Consider the following 18,442-nt stretch of genomic DNA (forward strand, 5'->3'; position numbering starts at 1 on the left):
AAATGTAGGGATTGAGACGTAGACTTCAGAAAACAATGGATGCCTTTCTAAGGAGCTTTAATTTTTTTAAAAAAAAGGAAAAGAAGAACAGGTTTTTGAGATAAAAAGTGAGATTTTTTGAGAAGCTGAAAGTTGCAAATGTTTTTTGCCACTCCCCCAATCCTTCTCTACGTAATCTTATTTTTTTATCCTCGATTCATATTCAACCAAACTCCATCTGAACCTTCTTTGAATTTGCAGGTCTTAAAACCTGCGTTGAACTGTTTCTGAGTATTATTTTCCTCACTGTCTGTAATTTGGTTTATTAAAATGCTTTTAAGACCAAACTTACACTAGAACTCTGTTCCTCTCTGTTAACTGGTTAAGGGGGATGAGCACTTGGACTCTGGATTCACACTGCCTGGGTTTGAATTATGAATTCTCCACAACTTGGCTAAGTGACCGTGGGCAAGTTACTTTAGCTCCCTAACTCTTTAGCTCCCTAACTATAATTGCTTATTTGGGTTCAGTTCAGTTTCATCATCCACACTATTGGGATAATAGTACTACCTACCTCACAGGGTTGTGTGAGTGCTTTGGCAATAGTAAGCTCTACATAAGTGCTAATAATTATTATTTGGTCCATTTCAAGCTATGTTTTTTTTCATTCCCTATGGTACCTTTCTTGTCACTGCTGTCAAGTATATTGCTGACTGAAAAATGTGCTTCTAATTCCAATGATATTCTATTTTTTATTTTAAATCACAGCATATAAAAGAATTCCAAGTAACATAACATGAAGTTTTAGCTCTTTCCTTATAAAAGCACTAAACTTTCATATTTTATCTACTTAATTTTTTTACTTTATTAATTGCCCTACTCCACTACACTAGATTTCCTTTTAGATTTCTATTATCTATCAGTTTCTTCTTTCCTTCTTTTGAAAGTCTAGTTCATATCTTTTATAGCTTTACCTATGGGGATCTTAGTATTTTCTTATGGATTTTATACTTCTTCACGTAGGTGAAGCAGTGAAGCACTGAGGCTAACAATGCATCATACTTTTGCAAATATTTTCCAGTGTATCATTTGTAATTTAATTTAGTTATTATTGTTTTTGATTTATTGATGATTTAAAATTTTGTATACATGCAGCTATTGATAGTTTCCATGTAAATTATTCCATTATTTTTAAGCCTCTGATACTTCCCATGTTCCCTCTCTGACTCGTTTTTAATGTGTTTTTCCATAATCATCATGACAAATACTCTAGAAAACGTTCTTTTAATTTTGGTTTCCCCTTAGGAAGGCAGACAGTCTTGTTATTTTTAGAAGTCTTATGTCATGTATAGAGGTATTCAATGGCAATATTTACTGCTATTTTAAATATCCTTAGATTCATGAAAAATGTCTACACTAGTAAAATATATATAATAATAATAAGCTCACTTTTCTGGAACTCTGTCATGACATTATTACGCCGTTGCAACAGTGTTATTTTGCTGTACAGGGGTCAGTAATCCTGATAACATTTTAATGATGATTCTTGTTGGATAATCTAAATTACTTTATGATATTTTACTGCATTACTATTTGTATACTTGAATTGACATTTTAAGTTGCTGAAAATTAGAGCATACATCTCTATTAGTAATAGAATACAGTGACTGCCCATTCCTTCTGAAAATGTTGTCTTCCTGTTGCTTTCATTTTTTTAATTTAATTTTTATTTTATATTGGGGTATAGTTGATTTACAATGTTGTGTTAGTTTCAGGTGGACAGCAAAGTAATTCAGTTATACATATACATATATCCATTCTTTTCCAGATTCTCTTCCCATATAGGTTATTATATAATACCGACTAGAGTTCCCTGTGCTATACAGAAGGTCCTTGTTGATTATTTATTTTATATATAGTAGTGTGTATATGTTAATCTCAACCTCCTAATTTATTCCTCCCCCCCACCTCTCCTCTTTGGTTACCATAAGTTTGTTTTCTTTTCTTTTTTTTAAATTAATTTTTATTGGAGTATAGTTGCCTTACAATGTTGTGTTAGCTTCTACCGTACAGCAAAAGTCCCTCCCTTTTGGACTTCCTTCCCATTTAGGTTACTACAGTGCATTAAGTAAGAGTACCCTGTGCTATAGAGCATGTTCTCATTAGTTACATTCTCTCAGTTTTCTTCCCCTGTCTCTACCTGCTCCAACAAACTCTTATGTAAGCTTCTCCACTTTTACCTGCTTAAAAAGTATTTCTTAAGGCCTAGTCAGAATGGCCAAATATCTTCTTGAAGAAAATAAAATCTAGTTGCAGTAAATAGCTTTATATTTTTTCCAGCTAAAAATTCATACATTTGTCAGTCAGCTTCTCTAAGCCTGGATTTTTGCTATGTAAAAGGACCCTGCTGAACTTTACATTATCATACAATAACGATATGCTCTTACATGCAAATAAAAACAAATTGTTTATGAAGAACAACATACAATTGCTTGTGTGTGGTTTTTATGCAATAAATTCTTAAAGTGTTTTTAAAAAATCATAGTTGGAAGTGATCTTCCCACTAACATACTTGTATTCCTCATTTCATAGGTGAGGAAGCAAATCTCAAAAATCTAACTAACTGGAGCGAGCACACAACCAAATTAAAAACAGCACCAACATTAGCCTCTTTATAATGCTTGGTACTTTAAACTTGCATTTAGTAAGTGAAGATTGTTAGCGTGATAATTCTTAAGGATTTTTATCTACTATATCTATAGGATAAACTTGCATAATGCCTTTCCTTTTGTTTATCTTTATTTTAATATAATTGCTTATTTGGGTTCAGTTCAGGCAGGACCCCTCAGAAATACAAAGACAGAATGCTTGTTTTGTGGGTTTATAATTAAGGAATATAAGATAAATAGTCATAGTTTTTATAAGAGAGATGAGGATTGATGATTCCTGTTAGCCTATTAAAATATTTCTATTAACCTTTTGCAAATAAAATTCCATATGTAATGGGTTTATTAAATAAACTGACATTAGTAAAGTTTTAAAGGATATGAAAAACAGCTTTATTGTTTTTCCTATCACTGTCTTCAAAACCTCTTATCTTTTTTTCTCTTCTACATCTCTTAGAAACAACTTAGATCCTTTAGCTTTCTGAATACTTTTCAGTATTCCAGAAATAATTCCAGTTCTGGCAATGGTGGAATAATTTTTTATTGGGTTAACCCAACAAAGAGTAACAATTGTAAATTCTGGAAATTTTTAAAATAATTTTTTATTGGGTTAACCCAACAAAGAGTAACAATTGTAAATTCTGGAAATTTTTAAAAAACACACATTGAACAGATTGCATATCAGCTGAAAGTAGACATAAAGTGAAGAATAGTCCACCCTTGACAGATGGTAACTGCTTTGGGTGAGATCTACTTTTATATGGCTCATTCACTGAGGACCCACCTCAGTTAGGCAACAATGGGTAGCTAGAGCTCAAGCAGAAAGTCAGAGTCTTATTAGCTTAATGCATCAGAGGATGGTGTTTGAGGCAGCCAGACTGTGCAGATATCAAAAGAGGACTCACATAAAGGAGGGAGCCACAGAGAAATAAGCCCAAAAATCTGTGTATAAACTTCCCTCAAATCCTTGGCTGACTCCTAACCAATACATGCGTAAGAATGATTCTAGCTACCTAGAATAAAAAAGTTACCGAATGAACTTAACAGAAATTGGAGATGGCAAAGAAAGAATCAATAACCTGAAAATAGATCACGATAAATTATCCAATCTAAAGATCAGAGAGTAAAATATTATGATGAAATAAACAAGACCTCAGTGACTTAGAGACAACATTAATAAGGTCTAACTTGAATGTTTTCTGAGCCTCAAGTACAGAGGAGAAAGAGAAGAGGGTGGAAAAAAATATTTGTATAAATAATTGTCAATATTTATTAAACTTAGTGAAACATATCCCAGAAGCTCAGTGAACCCCTAACAGAGTTAAATACAAAGAAAATCATAGCTGAACATCAAAACATCAAAAATGAAAAGAGAATTAAAAAACAGCCACCCCTACACTATAAAAAAGGAGCAAAAGTACAAATGATGGCTAACTTCTCATCAGAAACAATATTTGGCGAAAGACAATAGAATGGCATATTTAAAGTCATGAACATTAAAAAAAAAACTTTATGTATGGTAATGAATGTTAACTAGACTTATTGTGGCAATCATTTTGCAATATATACGTATATCAAATCGTTAAGTTGTACGCCTGAAACTAATATAATGTTATATATCAATTATACTGTGAAATAATAAAAACATTTATTATTGTATGAAAAATTGTTGAATGATAATTTTATTTTGAATTTTGAAATAAAAAGTTGCTCTTGCTTTAAAATCACCAGTCTTGATTTTAGGAATAATAATATTTCATCTATAATTTTCTTCTTAGATAATAAAAAAGTATGAGGAAAAATATATTTTGGTTATAAGTGACTGTGTTCTGAGACTCGCAGTGCTCTTGTCAAACATAAATCAGAATCAGCAGTGTCACTTGAAAACACTAAGACAAAAAGTATCTAGGAAAAATAAACCTGTCAACTCAGAGTTTATTATTTGCTAATAATATTAAAACTGAGGATAAACAGAAATTTTAAGATAAACTAAAGTTGAGAGTATGTGCCACTTGTAGGACTGGACTTCAAGACATTGTAAAGGAAGTTCTTCAGGCTGAACTAAATGATACCAGCCAGAAGCTCAGATATGTAGAAAGGAATAAAAAAACACAGAAACAGTAAATAGATAAATAGTTAAATATCAGAAACTGTCTTTTCTCCCCCTCTTTATACCTTTGAAAGTCAACTGATTGTTTAAATCAAAAACTATGATATTTTACTTTGGAGTTCATAAATATAAATACATGACCATAATAACACAAAGGATATAGTACATATAAATGGAATTATATTGCTGTATGTTTATTACTTTTTTTAATGCGATGTGGTATGATATGAATCTACATAGAATGTGATGTTAAGAATGCACATTACTATCTCTAGACTAACCATAGACAAACAAAATTACAGAGAAATACAGCTAAAAAGCTAAGAGGGAAATAAAATCAAACACTAAAAAAATTCAACTAACCCAAAGGAAGGCAAGAAAAGAAGGAACAGAGGGAAAAAATGAGATACACAGAAATCAAATAGTAAATTATAGACCTAAACATGACTATTCAACAACTCATCAGGAAGACACGATGATTAAAAATGTGTATGCTCCTAATAATAGAGCTTCCAAAAAATGAAGCAACGACTGACAGAAATGGAAATAAAGTAATAGAGAAATACTTTTCTATTATAGGAAATATCGTAAAATTTAGCTTTATATTGTCATCAGTTTTTCTTTCCACAAAGTTCATGAAACAGTATTGGTGAGATTTGATTCAACACCGCCACCTAATGCTTTGCCTTACACTTATTTTATATGAAATTAGCTTCCAAGGGTTATAGTCAACCTTTAGATATGTGATAAACAAACAAACACACAAATAAAAGCTTACCTTAAACACTAGTTCTCCCACCAAGCCATTCCATGTCCCATCTTCTTGTGGGCTTCCATACTTGTGATCCGGTGCAACATAAATTTCATAGTTAAAACCCAGGTAGTTAGATAAGGCATCCAAAACATCAATGGAGAAGCCTTGGTATTTCTTTGGCTTACCCAGGACATTTTCAGAGACCATTACAAAAGGTTCTTCCTACATGGAAATAAGAGAAATCCTTGAGGTCAATCGATATTGCTCTCTTAAAGCAAACATTAATTCTTCAAAGAGTTTTGCTTACAAACAGTCTAAAAATTGGTTTTACACTGTGTGAGAATAACTTAGAAATATAACTTATGTGCTATTAATGCATCACCTTATCAAACAATGTTTAATCACCCAGTTTCTTATCAGCTCTTATTTTATTATTACCATATCAAAAATTAGATGAAAGTGATTATAAAACTTCAGGAACCATGAATTCATGTTTCTTGCCGTCTTGGGACCAACCTAAGATTCATCAATAATAAAATCATATTTAGGAGACCATGAATTTGTTTCTCTCCTCAGGCAGTTATTGTTTATTTATGTCAAAATATGTAAAATAATATTTTAACAGATATAAACTACATAGAATTTTTTGAAAAGATCAAAAACTTCTAAGAACATATAATTTAGCTAAAATTTATAACATCACATTTACTGGGAGTTATTTGCTAAGTAATTTTGAAACTTGGATATAAACACACATTTCATTGCAAAAGTAATTTCTTTACTACTGTTATGAGAAATTCACTTACTTTTTGGGTAATTTGTGTAATTTAGTAAATTCAGCAAATTGGTTTCAAGTTCCACCTCTTTCATCTTTTTGCATTGTCGTCCTCTTACAGTTAACAAATAGTGCCCTTTCACTTTTTAGAACACCTGGTGTTAAGAGCGGTAAATTGATTTGACACATGCTGGCAGACTACAGAAAATCAGATAATCTATTTCTTAATTTCCTAAACTTGTTCAGGAATCTTTCAACAACAGTAATATTTACAGATAACCATCCATAGTATGTATATACACCCAGTCCTGTGGGCAGGTTAAAATCTATCCTGGGTCTAAGCCAGAATACCCAAGGATTTTAGCCTTGGATCATTTTTCCTTAGGGACTCACAAAATAGCCTTCGTTGAGTGGTAAAATAATACTTTGCTTTTAGCTCTTACTCAAAGACACTACGTAAGCGCCTTATAAAATCACTACGTTTATTATAGGAATATTGTCCACCAAAACATTCAGTTTTCCCATAAGATAAAATTTTAAATTGCTCAGAGCCAAGAGAGCTTCATTTTGCTTCAGTAATGCCTTTTTTAAAATAATGAAAATGTAAATAATTACTTAGCTATCCCATTTCACATCTATAACTATGTTGATATTGTGTTATTTGTAATTTTAAAAAAATCTTAGTTTTCTAAACTACTGGTACTATTTTTTTAAAAAATTGGTCTTGTTTAACCATTTATATCTTATTTCATAGTAAAATAAATCAGTAAATAGTTAGATGAAGGATGTGGCTGCTGCTTCTTCCCCAGTAGTGTTCTCCCCTTTGTCATTAATTATATGTATCTATTTTCATTTTAGCACTACTGAGAATAAAGACAATCCACAGTCTCCCTTCAGGCAAGATGAGACCATGTGACCAATTCTGATAAATGTGATGTAGGCAGGGTGCTTTGTGCAACTGATCTTCTGTCCTTTCTACTTATGAACACGTATTGGCAGGAAGCTCTGGTAACTATCTTAGATCACACATAATAGAGAAATAAGACAGAAGAAGTCTATGTCCTTGGCACTTGAAATGCTATAGAAGACTGACTGACTCTCTCGGGTTCTAGAATATAAGAAAAATTTAAAATTTCAATTTCTTGTTGTTAAGCTCCTGATTTTGTTTCCTGTTTCAGCAGTATTTGATGCTAATGAATAATGACAGATTGATATATCAATAGATGAGAGGTTTTGAGAATGAATGAAAATTTCTAACAATACTGACTTTAATCTAAATGATATCAAATGAGTGAAAAGTAAAAATTCAACAAATCCTTTAATACAATATATAAAATACAGAACATCTTCTTGATTCCAAATATAAACTTCCCGCTAATATGGCAAAATTTGCTTCTGTCCATTTGGTTGTCTGGACAAAATACAGACCTAGCTAACGACTATGCATTGCACAAATACTCTGAAGTGGGTCATGAAGTTATTAGATTCAGAATGGGTTAAAGAAATTCCAAAATAAAGATCATATTCAGAGAGCATGTAAATAAGATCAGGAAATTCTAGAATTAATTGGGCATTGATTGTTTATATCATGTTGTACATGCTGGCAACAGAGAGCGTGTAATTATTTCCTTACACACATTTCATTCATTTCTATATTTTGAACATCTATCCACTGACAAACCAATGGAAAGATGCTTCATGAAAAATCTTATTATTTGACTGGTTCCTCTACCAATAATTTTGGACCATATGTATTCTTTATTTATCCATGGTCTTTAAAATCTAACAAATCTCTTAGGTACAGCAGCAATTTAATCACCAGCATATGCAAAACCACTCTTTAAGGTGACACTTAAAAAATTAAGAAGACTAATTAATTATAATGCAGAGCTAACTGCTCTATGTGGCAAAAATAATATCCAAATGTATGCTTTCATATGAAATAGTGATTCTTTTTCGTTTTGATTATCTTTAGAACAATTGTTTAATATGTTAGATTATGTTATATTTGCTTAATATGCTGAATTTCCCCCTAGAAATGACTTTTTAATTCCAACTTTATAAGTAAATCCCTAGGCAAATGGATCCCTTTCAAAAGTTTGCTGTCAAAATCTGCTTCTAGCAACATCAGCTACAAATGATTAGAGTTACAGAATAAAAATGGTTATACTAAAGGTTGTTTTAAAGACTGTTGATGAATTATTGATGAACATGCTTTTTAAATTGTACATCCTAACTAAACTTTTATTACATCTTATCACTTCTCTTCTAGACCAATGTTTTTAAGCTTTGTTTTTAAGCTCTATTACACATTTGGATCACTATGCATAAATCCTACCTCAGACCACTTGTGTTTTATGAGGACAATAAAACAATATATTAGACAGGTAAACATAGCAACAGAAATTAGACTGAAGCTCTGGGACCTATAATAGAAAAGATACTTGTTCCTTCTCTACGGAAATACTGAGCTTGGTTTAATCACTTTTATCAATGCACCTATTTCCAAAATTTATTCATTCATTGACTTACCCATTTAACATGCATTAAAGAGTTACTGCATCAAATTACTACACTCAATATAGTGAGAGATATGGTAAAAAGTCATGGACACCACTTTCAAAATAATCATAACCTAGTATTAGAAAATCTATGTACTCAAAAAACATAAAGCAAAACTCAAGCAACCTGCAGCATAACTGGTACAAACAGAATATAAGAGAAATAGAAAGGAAACTGTAAAAAAAGGAAAATCACCATTTTGGGGATTACAAGCCATGTACTATTTTAACAGATAAGAAAAACTAGAAACAAAAGTTTCAATTCAAAGTCACACAGTAAGTTACAGAGAGGAGGCATCGTCATAACTCAACTTACTTCAATATTATATTTTTGGACCTCAAAATTTTCAATGTATGGATTAAAATCTAAAATGCCATAATTTGTTCCATATTTTAATGCAGTTGAAGGTGGTGTGAGACTGATAGACTCCAGATTCCTGACAGGAAGGAAAAATAAAAAAAACACAATCCTCTAGGAAGTATTTTCACTTTAGGTCTTATATTATCCCTTCAAACAATTGGTTGAATACAATGTCCACAGCAAAAGTCAAAGATACTATGTAACAGGAAGTTATATTTCACATATAGAACCAGCAGAAGTAATATGAAAGAAGATCTTTCAAGGACTCAGTTACTAACATTTTCAGATGCATATTATAAAAATTATGTTTACTATTTTTAAGGAAATAAGGGGAAAACTTTTTTGGCAGAAAATTGGAAACTAAGGAAGTATCATTGTAGAATTTGAAAAGAACTAAACAGAAATGTAAGAATTAGAAAAGACAATGACCAAAGTTAACAACTATCTAAGTTTATCAGCAGATTAGAAACAGATGAAGAGAGAATTAGTGACCTGTTATAGGTCAGAACTAATATCCAGGGTACAAAGGAATAAACAAATAGAAAATCCAAAAAGAAGGGGTAAGAGATGAGAAGCAGAAAGAAATGTAGTACGATAATACAAATACTGTGAAGGATATGAGGAAATAGGAGCTATCATGACCTTTGCTGGATGTACAACCACTTTGAAAAACATTTCACATATCTAGTAGAGATTGAAAATCCTTATATGCAGTTAATTTTGCCTGGTTTTGAGAGTTACATACACATTTATCTAGGATGAAGATATGGATAGCTATGTCCTAGCAATTTCACTCCTTGGGTATGAACACTAGAGAACCCTGGGCACCAAAATATATGCCCAAGAACATTTATAGCAGCATTGTCTGTAATAGCCCAAATCTGGAAATAATCTAAAAATCCAAATGTCTGTCAACATGGAAAAGTAAATATATTGTGGTATATTGATGTAATATAATATTAAACAGCTTAAAATTGAAGAAAGCAGAGCGATACACAGTGATACAAATGAACGTTTACAAGAATCATGTTGAGTGAAAAAAGCAATACTCCAAGAAAACAGTTTGGTTCCATTTTTGTAACATTCAAGAACAGGTAAAATAACTATGTATTTAAGGGTACATAGTGGAGACACTATAAAGAAAATCAAGGAAGTAATCAGCTCTGGGTGGTTGGCCCTGGGACGCTGGAGAGGGTATGATCAGAAAGATACACAAGCAAAGATGGCTCTTGCGGTAATGACGATATTCTGGTGTTTTTGTTCTGGGCAGTGGTTACTTGGATATTACTTTACTTTTAATCAATTAATGGTTTAAACTTTTTTCTGTATGGGTGTTATATTGCAATATCAACAAAAATAAAGAAAATTATGTTAAGTGGGAGTAGATAATGGAGGGTGTTGAAACCATATTAAGGTTACTGTCTTATTTGGCAGGGAACTGGAGCTTTGTGGAAGGGAAATAGCATAATCAGAAAGTAATTTTGAGAGAAGAGTGCAGAATGGATTGTGGCAGAGTGAGGACTAAGGGTCCTTTGCAACCATACAGACAAGAGATTATGGCCTGTGCCTATTTAACATGTATTTTAAAAGTGTGTACAAGTGACTTTCTGTCTTCTATTATAGGGACAGGAAGAAGAAAAAGAGAAATTATAAAATCCTGCCTTTAAAATTCATTTCCCAGCAATTAGTTTCAAAGAGTATTAATAGAACTGAATCTAAACTGGTGAAAACCAGTCCACCTATTAAATGAAAACAAATTGCAGACTTCAATTTGCTGATCATTTGGATGACAGATTCTCTAAACACAATCCTCAGCAACTGGAATAAATGAAGCTTTCACAGAATGCCTGTAGTTTATCAATCTAAGTGCATTAGCATGAGGATCCATAGACCTGCTTATAGAAGAGTGTTTCAGTGGTTGATAATTTTCATATTAGCAAGGATTTATTCACATCACTTGTTGGGTTATTAGATAATAACTTCATAATCCTGAATTTGTATTCAGTCACTTAAAAATATCTCACGCTAATTGCTTAGTTGATTTACAACACTGCAACTTGCAGATTTTGTAGCTAATTCGCATATTTAATAAGTATTCAATATTGTTTGCTAGTGATAGAGTTTGGAAAAAGCATCTGACATTTTTGATAGGTGTAAGCAACAAGCTCTACTGTCAAGGCTTTACTAAGGGCTGTTTAGAGGTTTCAATATGCACGACTTCACAGAATGAGGGGATGGCCAAAACTAGGAATGAGTCACTGGAAATTCCTTACGATTCTACTCACATATGTGGGTCAAAGACATTAATGAGAGAATGAGAATATTTCTTAGTGACCTGTTTAAAATTTTTTTCCCCATAAACTGTGCTCCTGGCTGAAGCAAACAAGAACTGTCTTCATGCACAGTGTGAGCTTATATTTTGCTTGGGGATGACACATTCCACTGCGATATATGCAGAATTAATGTCTATCACTGTCCTTGGAAAAGCCTCGCTATTTTTATAGACCATATACGAATATTAGAAACTACTACAAGTTAAAAAAGGCAAAAGGTATGGAGGTTGTTATTAAAAAGATATCAAAACACCAGGACAGGAAAACAAAAATGAGGAACATCAGGGGAAGAATAAACAATCTAGGTGTTATAAAAGCAAAAATATCTGAGTTGCACGGAGAGAAGAAAAGCTCGTCACAGGGATATGCAATGAAAACATTTTTAAAAGGGCTCCTGCAGAAGGATTTTATGGAGCAACAAAGATTTAGAAAACGTTGCACTAAACTTACCTTTTAAAATCTTTGCTTAAATATTTTTACCAGACACTAAGATTCAAATTATAAGTAAACAAAAATATTTAGTCATTCTAACTTCCTAAAGCCATATCTTACATATTATTTCTGATTCCTATTTTGTAAGCAATTATTTAAGTGAAAAAAACACTTTAAATTGAACATAAAGTTAAAGCTATTAGTATGCAAGAAAGTTCATTTTCACAATAAAATGTTCGCTTTCGTACATTCCTTTATGATCATGAAATGGCTACATTTTAGTGACTTAACAGAGGGTGGCAAAACAAAATAAAGATGTTCATTTTGTTTTCGCGAGAATCTGAATAAGATGCTGTAACTGGGAGTACAAGGTCATCAAGGACAACAGGCAGCCACAGCAATCCTAAGTACATTCATTAGTTCTCATTTATTGGTTTTCCCTAGCATGCATTTGAAAATACATTTTTAGGAGGCTCAGATTCTTATAGACCACAGGGTTACCGCATACAAACTTAGAACTACTAGGCTTTTGGTTTGCTTTCTGAATATGAGTGCTGGATAATATTTTCTGTGTATTTGGTCCAAGTCTTCATTATTTTGCTAAATTTAACACCCAAGTGAATCTTACAAGGGCACAGCCACATGCAAGAGTCAACTCTATTTCATAAATATTGTCAAAAGTTTACCAGTGCAGAGTACTTTGTAAATGCAGTTATGTCAAGGAAAACTATCACGGATATGTTTTGAGCTACAGCATGTTACAGCTGCGAGGAGTGACTACCTCTACCAAATGTCAGAAGTCTATAAAATATTTAACTGAAGAACGTGGTAAAATTTGACTTCAAAATGATGATAATGTTTACAAACTCTCTGGTTGATACAGTCATATTCCTGTAAAAATGTTGTCAAGAACAGTAATGTTAATAAATGTCAGCAGAGCTTTATGATAAGACAGTCTATGTCAGCATATAAAAACATTTAATAAATGTAAACTGAAGCTAATTCAATATCAGAACTCAATGAAAAGCCATTTAAAATTAAACTTGGGATGTTTAGGGCTAGTGGTATATCCATCCAAAATAATATTATTACAGGAAAATAGCAGAAATTCAGATATTTATTCAGTCATTCAAGTGTTAATGCCAGGCACATGCTATGAATACAACAGTGAACAAAGCAAACAATAAACAAACATCTCTGTCCTGCTAGACCTACATTCTAATGGGAGTGATGGACAAGAAACAAAATAAGTAATATATATGTTATGTCATATGATGATAAGAATTGTGGGGGGGAAATTAAACAAATAATGAGAACAAAGAGCATAATGAGAAAGGGTTGTACCTTCAGTTAGGAAGAGCCTCTGCAGAAAGAACACTTCAGACTGAAGAGAGAGTAAGTGCAGATGTGTCAGGCAGGAATCTCGCTGACACGATTGAGAGACAGAAGGGAGAGTAGTGGCGGGAACTGTGGGAGCTAGGGTCAGATAGGAAATGTCTAAGAGGTAATGGGTGTGTGTCTGGTGGAGCTTAAACAGTACCTTTAAGCCCCTGTGATGACTTCAGCTCTTACTTCAACTGAGATGTGCGGCAGCCTGATGGGCTCTGAGCAGAGGGGGTTGTGATCTGCTATGTTCTAACAGTTCTGGAGACGGTTGATAGTTGCTATTGACAAGAGACTAGAGGGGCAAGGACAGAAGCTAGGAGAGCAATTAGGAATCCTTTGCAATAAACCAGTGAGCTAGGCAGGGAAATGGATTTGATGAGAAGCAATTGGATTCTGGGTATATTTTGAAGGTAGAACTGATGGGATTTCACTGATATATAGATGTGGGGTTATCAGTACTTAGTGAGAAGTGATGGAATGCTATGCTATACTTCTGGAAATCCTCAGTGGAGGCCTCAGTCTTGAGAAGAGTATGGACTTCTGAGATTCTCCCTGAATGTTCTTTCTATTTGGTGTATGCATCATAATTCTATTAGAGGGATTAAAACTTTCAATCAGTAGACCAAAGTCCTCAGGGCAAATATTCAATACAGAATCAAAGACAATATTTTGAAAAAACCTACCGTACAGAATACAAAATTAATACACATTCAAATTTAATAGAAGGAAAATGTGTACTTTCTTGCATATTTGTGACTCACATAGTCAGTTAAGAGAAATAATATTTATCAGAAGAAATAACAATCATTAAAATCATAATCTTTAATGCTTAAATTTTAAAAGGACAAAGTTCAATACCAAATATTAAGAGTGAATTATTTATTTTTGTTCTCTGAATATACCTTTGGGAAATACAAATTTTAAAAAGATGAGTTATTTATAGCTCATTGGATTGCCAAGGATGAAAAAGAATGTTAATGTTTATCAGCAAACATATGAGGAAGCAAACTTTCTTATATACCACTTATGTGAGTTAAATATGAGACAACCTTTTAAGCAAACAAATTCACAGTCGGAAAGGAAACACTTCCAAATTTTTGTGTTATTTCTTTTGGTAATTGTACAACTAAGGAGGTAATCATAAATGAGCACAGGTATGTATCTAAAAGAATGTTCATTGCAAATTCTCTAGTGAGAAGTTGAAAACAAACTAAATGCCCGACAACTAGGGATTGCTTTCTAAAAAATCTCTATGATAGACTATTAAACAGCACATTCAGCTGTCAACTTCAGTGTCTTAATGCCCTGTTAAATAGTTACCTGCTCAGAATTGGGCCACAGGAGGGTTTTTTAACAAAGAGGAACATTTTAAAGTTTGGGATTGGTTTGTTTGTCTTATAGAGAGATTCAAAACATCACTGTAAAAACATTACTTTCATTTGCATTCCAACATTATTTCAGGAAATGAGACATGGAAATGTTGAGTTTCAGTTGGCATTCTGGGAATTATATACAACCCTGAATAAATTAATGGCAGTTTGAGGCAACTGTAAACATAATTCATTAAGCAGCTGAAAAAAACTATTGATCACATCTGCTGTATAACAAAGGATATTTATTTACATTAAAATATTTATTTACATTAAAAATATTCACATGTATTTCATATATTTTATCTTACTACGTGAAGTAAGTCAGACGGAGAGAGACAAATATCATATGATATCACTTATATGCGGAATGTAAAAGAAATGATACAAATGAACTTATTTACAAAACAGAAACAGATGCACAGAATTAGAGAATGAATTTATGGTTACCAGGGGGGAAGGATGGGGGGAGAGGGATAGATTGGGAGTTTGGGATTGACATGTACACACTGCTATATTTAAAAACAGATAACCAACAAGGACCTACTGTAAAAATAAATTAAAAATATATTCATATGTATTTTGCTGAATGGGAAGAAATTATACAAAACTATTTATGAGTATGGGTGCCTTAGTCAATTAAGGCTGCTATAACAAGTTACCATAGACTGGGTGGCTTCAAGAACAAACATTTATTTCTCACAGTTATGAAGGCTAGGAAGTCCAAGATCAATGTGCTGACAGATCCAGTGTCTGATGAGAGCTTGCTTCCTTTGTCTCACATGGCAGTGAGCAAAGATATCATCTTTCTCATGTCTCTTCTTTTTTATTTTATTTTATTTATTTTTTTATACAGCAGGTTCTCCTTAGTTACCCATTTTATACATATTAGTGTATATTGTAAGGGCACTAATCTGATTCATTAGGGCTCTACTCTCATTACCTACTTACTGTAACTCCAAGGCTCCACCTTCAAATACCACTGCATTGGAAATTAGGCTTTAACATATACATTTTGGTGGGACACAAATATTCAGTCCATAGGAATGTGCACTTTTAAAATCTGAAAAAAAAGTAATAATAGCAGCAAACATCCATATAGGACTTACTGTGTGGTGGGCACTTTCAGATGCTTTTTGTATATTTATGCCTACCTATCCTATGAGTTTAGAATCATAATTATCTCTGTTTTTATGGATAAAGTAACTAGGTTTTTTTTAGCTACTAAGTGACAGACACTGAAATATTAGTAAGTTTTTGAAGGAGAAATATGGATGATTTTGTTAATTTTCATTTTCCATGTTTTCTAAGTTTTTGTCATTGACTACATAACACTTGTATCAACACTTGTTAAATAAATGAGTCTGAAGCATGAGGGAGAGGTCAGGGTTGGAAATAAAGATTTGTTTATAATTTTCAAGAAAGTAAATGAAATCATTCAGAGGTAAAGTATAGAAAGAGTTAGGGTTGAAATTCTGGAAAAAGAGACTCCAATGAAGGAGGCAGAAAGAATAGAGGTCAGAAGTAAATGAGGGGAAGACATGGTTGGAGGATGCAAGAAAGGACAGTTTCAAGAAGGAACAAGCTGCTGTAGATTTCAATGCAGGTGAGAGGTCCAGACAGATAAGGCCTGGAAACATCCATTTCATTTGTCAGGTGGGAGATCATGAAGACCTTCTGGAAAGCAGTTTCTTTGGAGAAGTCAAAATAGAAACCAATAGAAGCTAGTGGTGTGAGGATAAAAATAAATGATGAAGTGAAGATAGAACTGAAGTCTGAGACATTTGCATTAGAAAGAATTAGTAGAATAAAGAGAATTCAGGGTCAAAGAATGTTTTTCATCCAAAGCATGTTTTCAGGCTAAGGGAGGACGCAAATAAAAAATAGCAACAACAACTACTACTACTACTTACATTTTGTCTGTCATCATCCTTATCACTTTACATTAATCACCTAATTTAATTCTTGGAATACTCTGGTATTGCTACTGTTTCACAAATGTTCTCATTGTGTCACAAATGAGAGACCTGAGATTTGGGGATAGAATAGATAACTGAGCTTATAAACTAGTAAGAAAGATTGAAACTGAATCCAGTGTTTGATGCTAAAGTCTGTATTCTTTTTCTTTTTTATTATTGAAGTATAGTTGATTTACAATGTTGTGTTAGTTTCAGGTGTACAACAAAGTGATTCAGTTATATATATAAAAATGTGATTCTTTTTTAGATTCTTTTCCATTACAGGTTATTACAAAATATTGAGTATATTAGTTCCCTGTGCTACACAGTAGATACCTATTGTTGGTTACCTATTTTATATATAGTAGTGTGCATATGTTAATTCCAAACTCCTAATTTGTCCATCTCCCCCTTTCCCCTTTAGTAGCCGTAAGTTTGTTTTCTATGTCTGTGCATCTCTTTCTGTTTTGTAAATAAGTTCATTTGTACCTTTTTTTTTTTTTTTTTAAAAAGATTCCACATATAAGCTATATCACATATTTGTCTCTCTCTGGCTTATGTCACTTGGTATGATAATTCCTAGGTCCATCAATGCTGATGCAAATGGCATTATTTCATTCTTTTTATTGGCTGAGTGATACGCCATTGTATATATATACCACATCTTCTTTATCCATTCATCTGTCCATGGACATCTAGGTTGCCTCCATGTCTTGGCTATTGTGAATAGTGCTGCAATGCACTTTGGGGGTGTGCAACATTGCTAATTATTAGAGAAATGAAAATCAATACTACAATGAGGTACCACTTCACTCTGGCCAGAAAGGCCATCATCAAAAAGTCTACAAACAATAAATGCTGGAGAGGGTGTGGAGAAAAGGGAACACTCTTGCACTGTTGGCGGGAATGTAAATTGGTACAACCACTATGGAGAACAGTATGGAGGTTCCTTAAAAAACTAAAAACAGAACTACCATACAACCCTGCAATCCCACTCCTGGGCATATATCCGGAGAAAACTATAATTCGATAAGATAAAGCCTGTATTCTTAGAAGTTAATTTAGACTGCCTGCATCAGCATTTGGGTACGTATGTGTGTTTGGGGTTGGGTAGGAGGTTCAGAAACTACATGGTATATAAAAGAGAAAGAACTTGGGCTATAGTCTTTTAACACATGGTAGTATCAAAATCAATCTCTTCTGTCTCTTTGTCCACTCTATATCTCCTTTTCTATTCTAAAGTAGAACTATTTATACTTTCTTCTTCTTCCAAGTCATACTTCAACTTTAGTCAGCATATTGATGGGATTACAGTTTTGGCATAAAGATTATGTTAAAGTGAAAACACAAAATCTTATCTGAACTTCCCTTATCTGGATAAAGCAGAGCCTCCTGAAGATGCAGCTGCCATTAAACCTATTCACAGGGAGGGAGTTTCCTGCAAATTCCTGAAAGGAGACAGTCTACTTGTTCCCATTAGCATGCACAAAAAAATCCAACAACAGACCCTTCCTACTTTCCCTCTGAAGCCCTGAACTCCACCTCCGCCCCTCTTGTTAAGCTGGTATATAAACCTTTACCTTTGTCTGGATATTCAGCAAGTTACTCATGACTAAATTACTAAGTGACTTCCATGTGCATGTGTAAATAAACCTTGACTTTCTTCCTGTTGTCAGTTAATTCGCAGGCCCCTAAACACATGAACCTAAAAGGGCAGAGGAAAAGTTTTCCTCCCAACAGTACCAAGCTGGTTTCCT

The 18,442-nt window shown here is 33.0% G+C and overlaps 1 protein-coding gene across 2 annotated transcripts in view; it reads right to left on the minus strand.

Annotated features, from left to right (window-relative positions):
• The window catches only part of GRID2 (glutamate ionotropic receptor delta type subunit 2), a 1,366,547-nt gene that overhangs the window by 292,817 nt on the left and 1,055,288 nt on the right, over positions 1–18,442 (minus strand). For both annotated transcript variants that reach the window (XM_032633736.1, XM_032633737.1), the window contains one exon: positions 5,534–5,731. In XM_032633736.1, coding sequence (XP_032489627.1) covers positions 5,534–5,731 — 198 coding nt within the window. The remainder of the gene's footprint in view (positions 1–5,533; positions 5,732–18,442) is intronic.

Source organism: Phocoena sinus, chromosome 5, assembly GCF_008692025.1.
Source record: "Phocoena sinus isolate mPhoSin1 chromosome 5, mPhoSin1.pri, whole genome shotgun sequence".
In the NCBI taxonomy this organism is placed as follows: Eukaryota; Metazoa; Chordata; class Mammalia; order Artiodactyla; family Phocoenidae; genus Phocoena; species Phocoena sinus.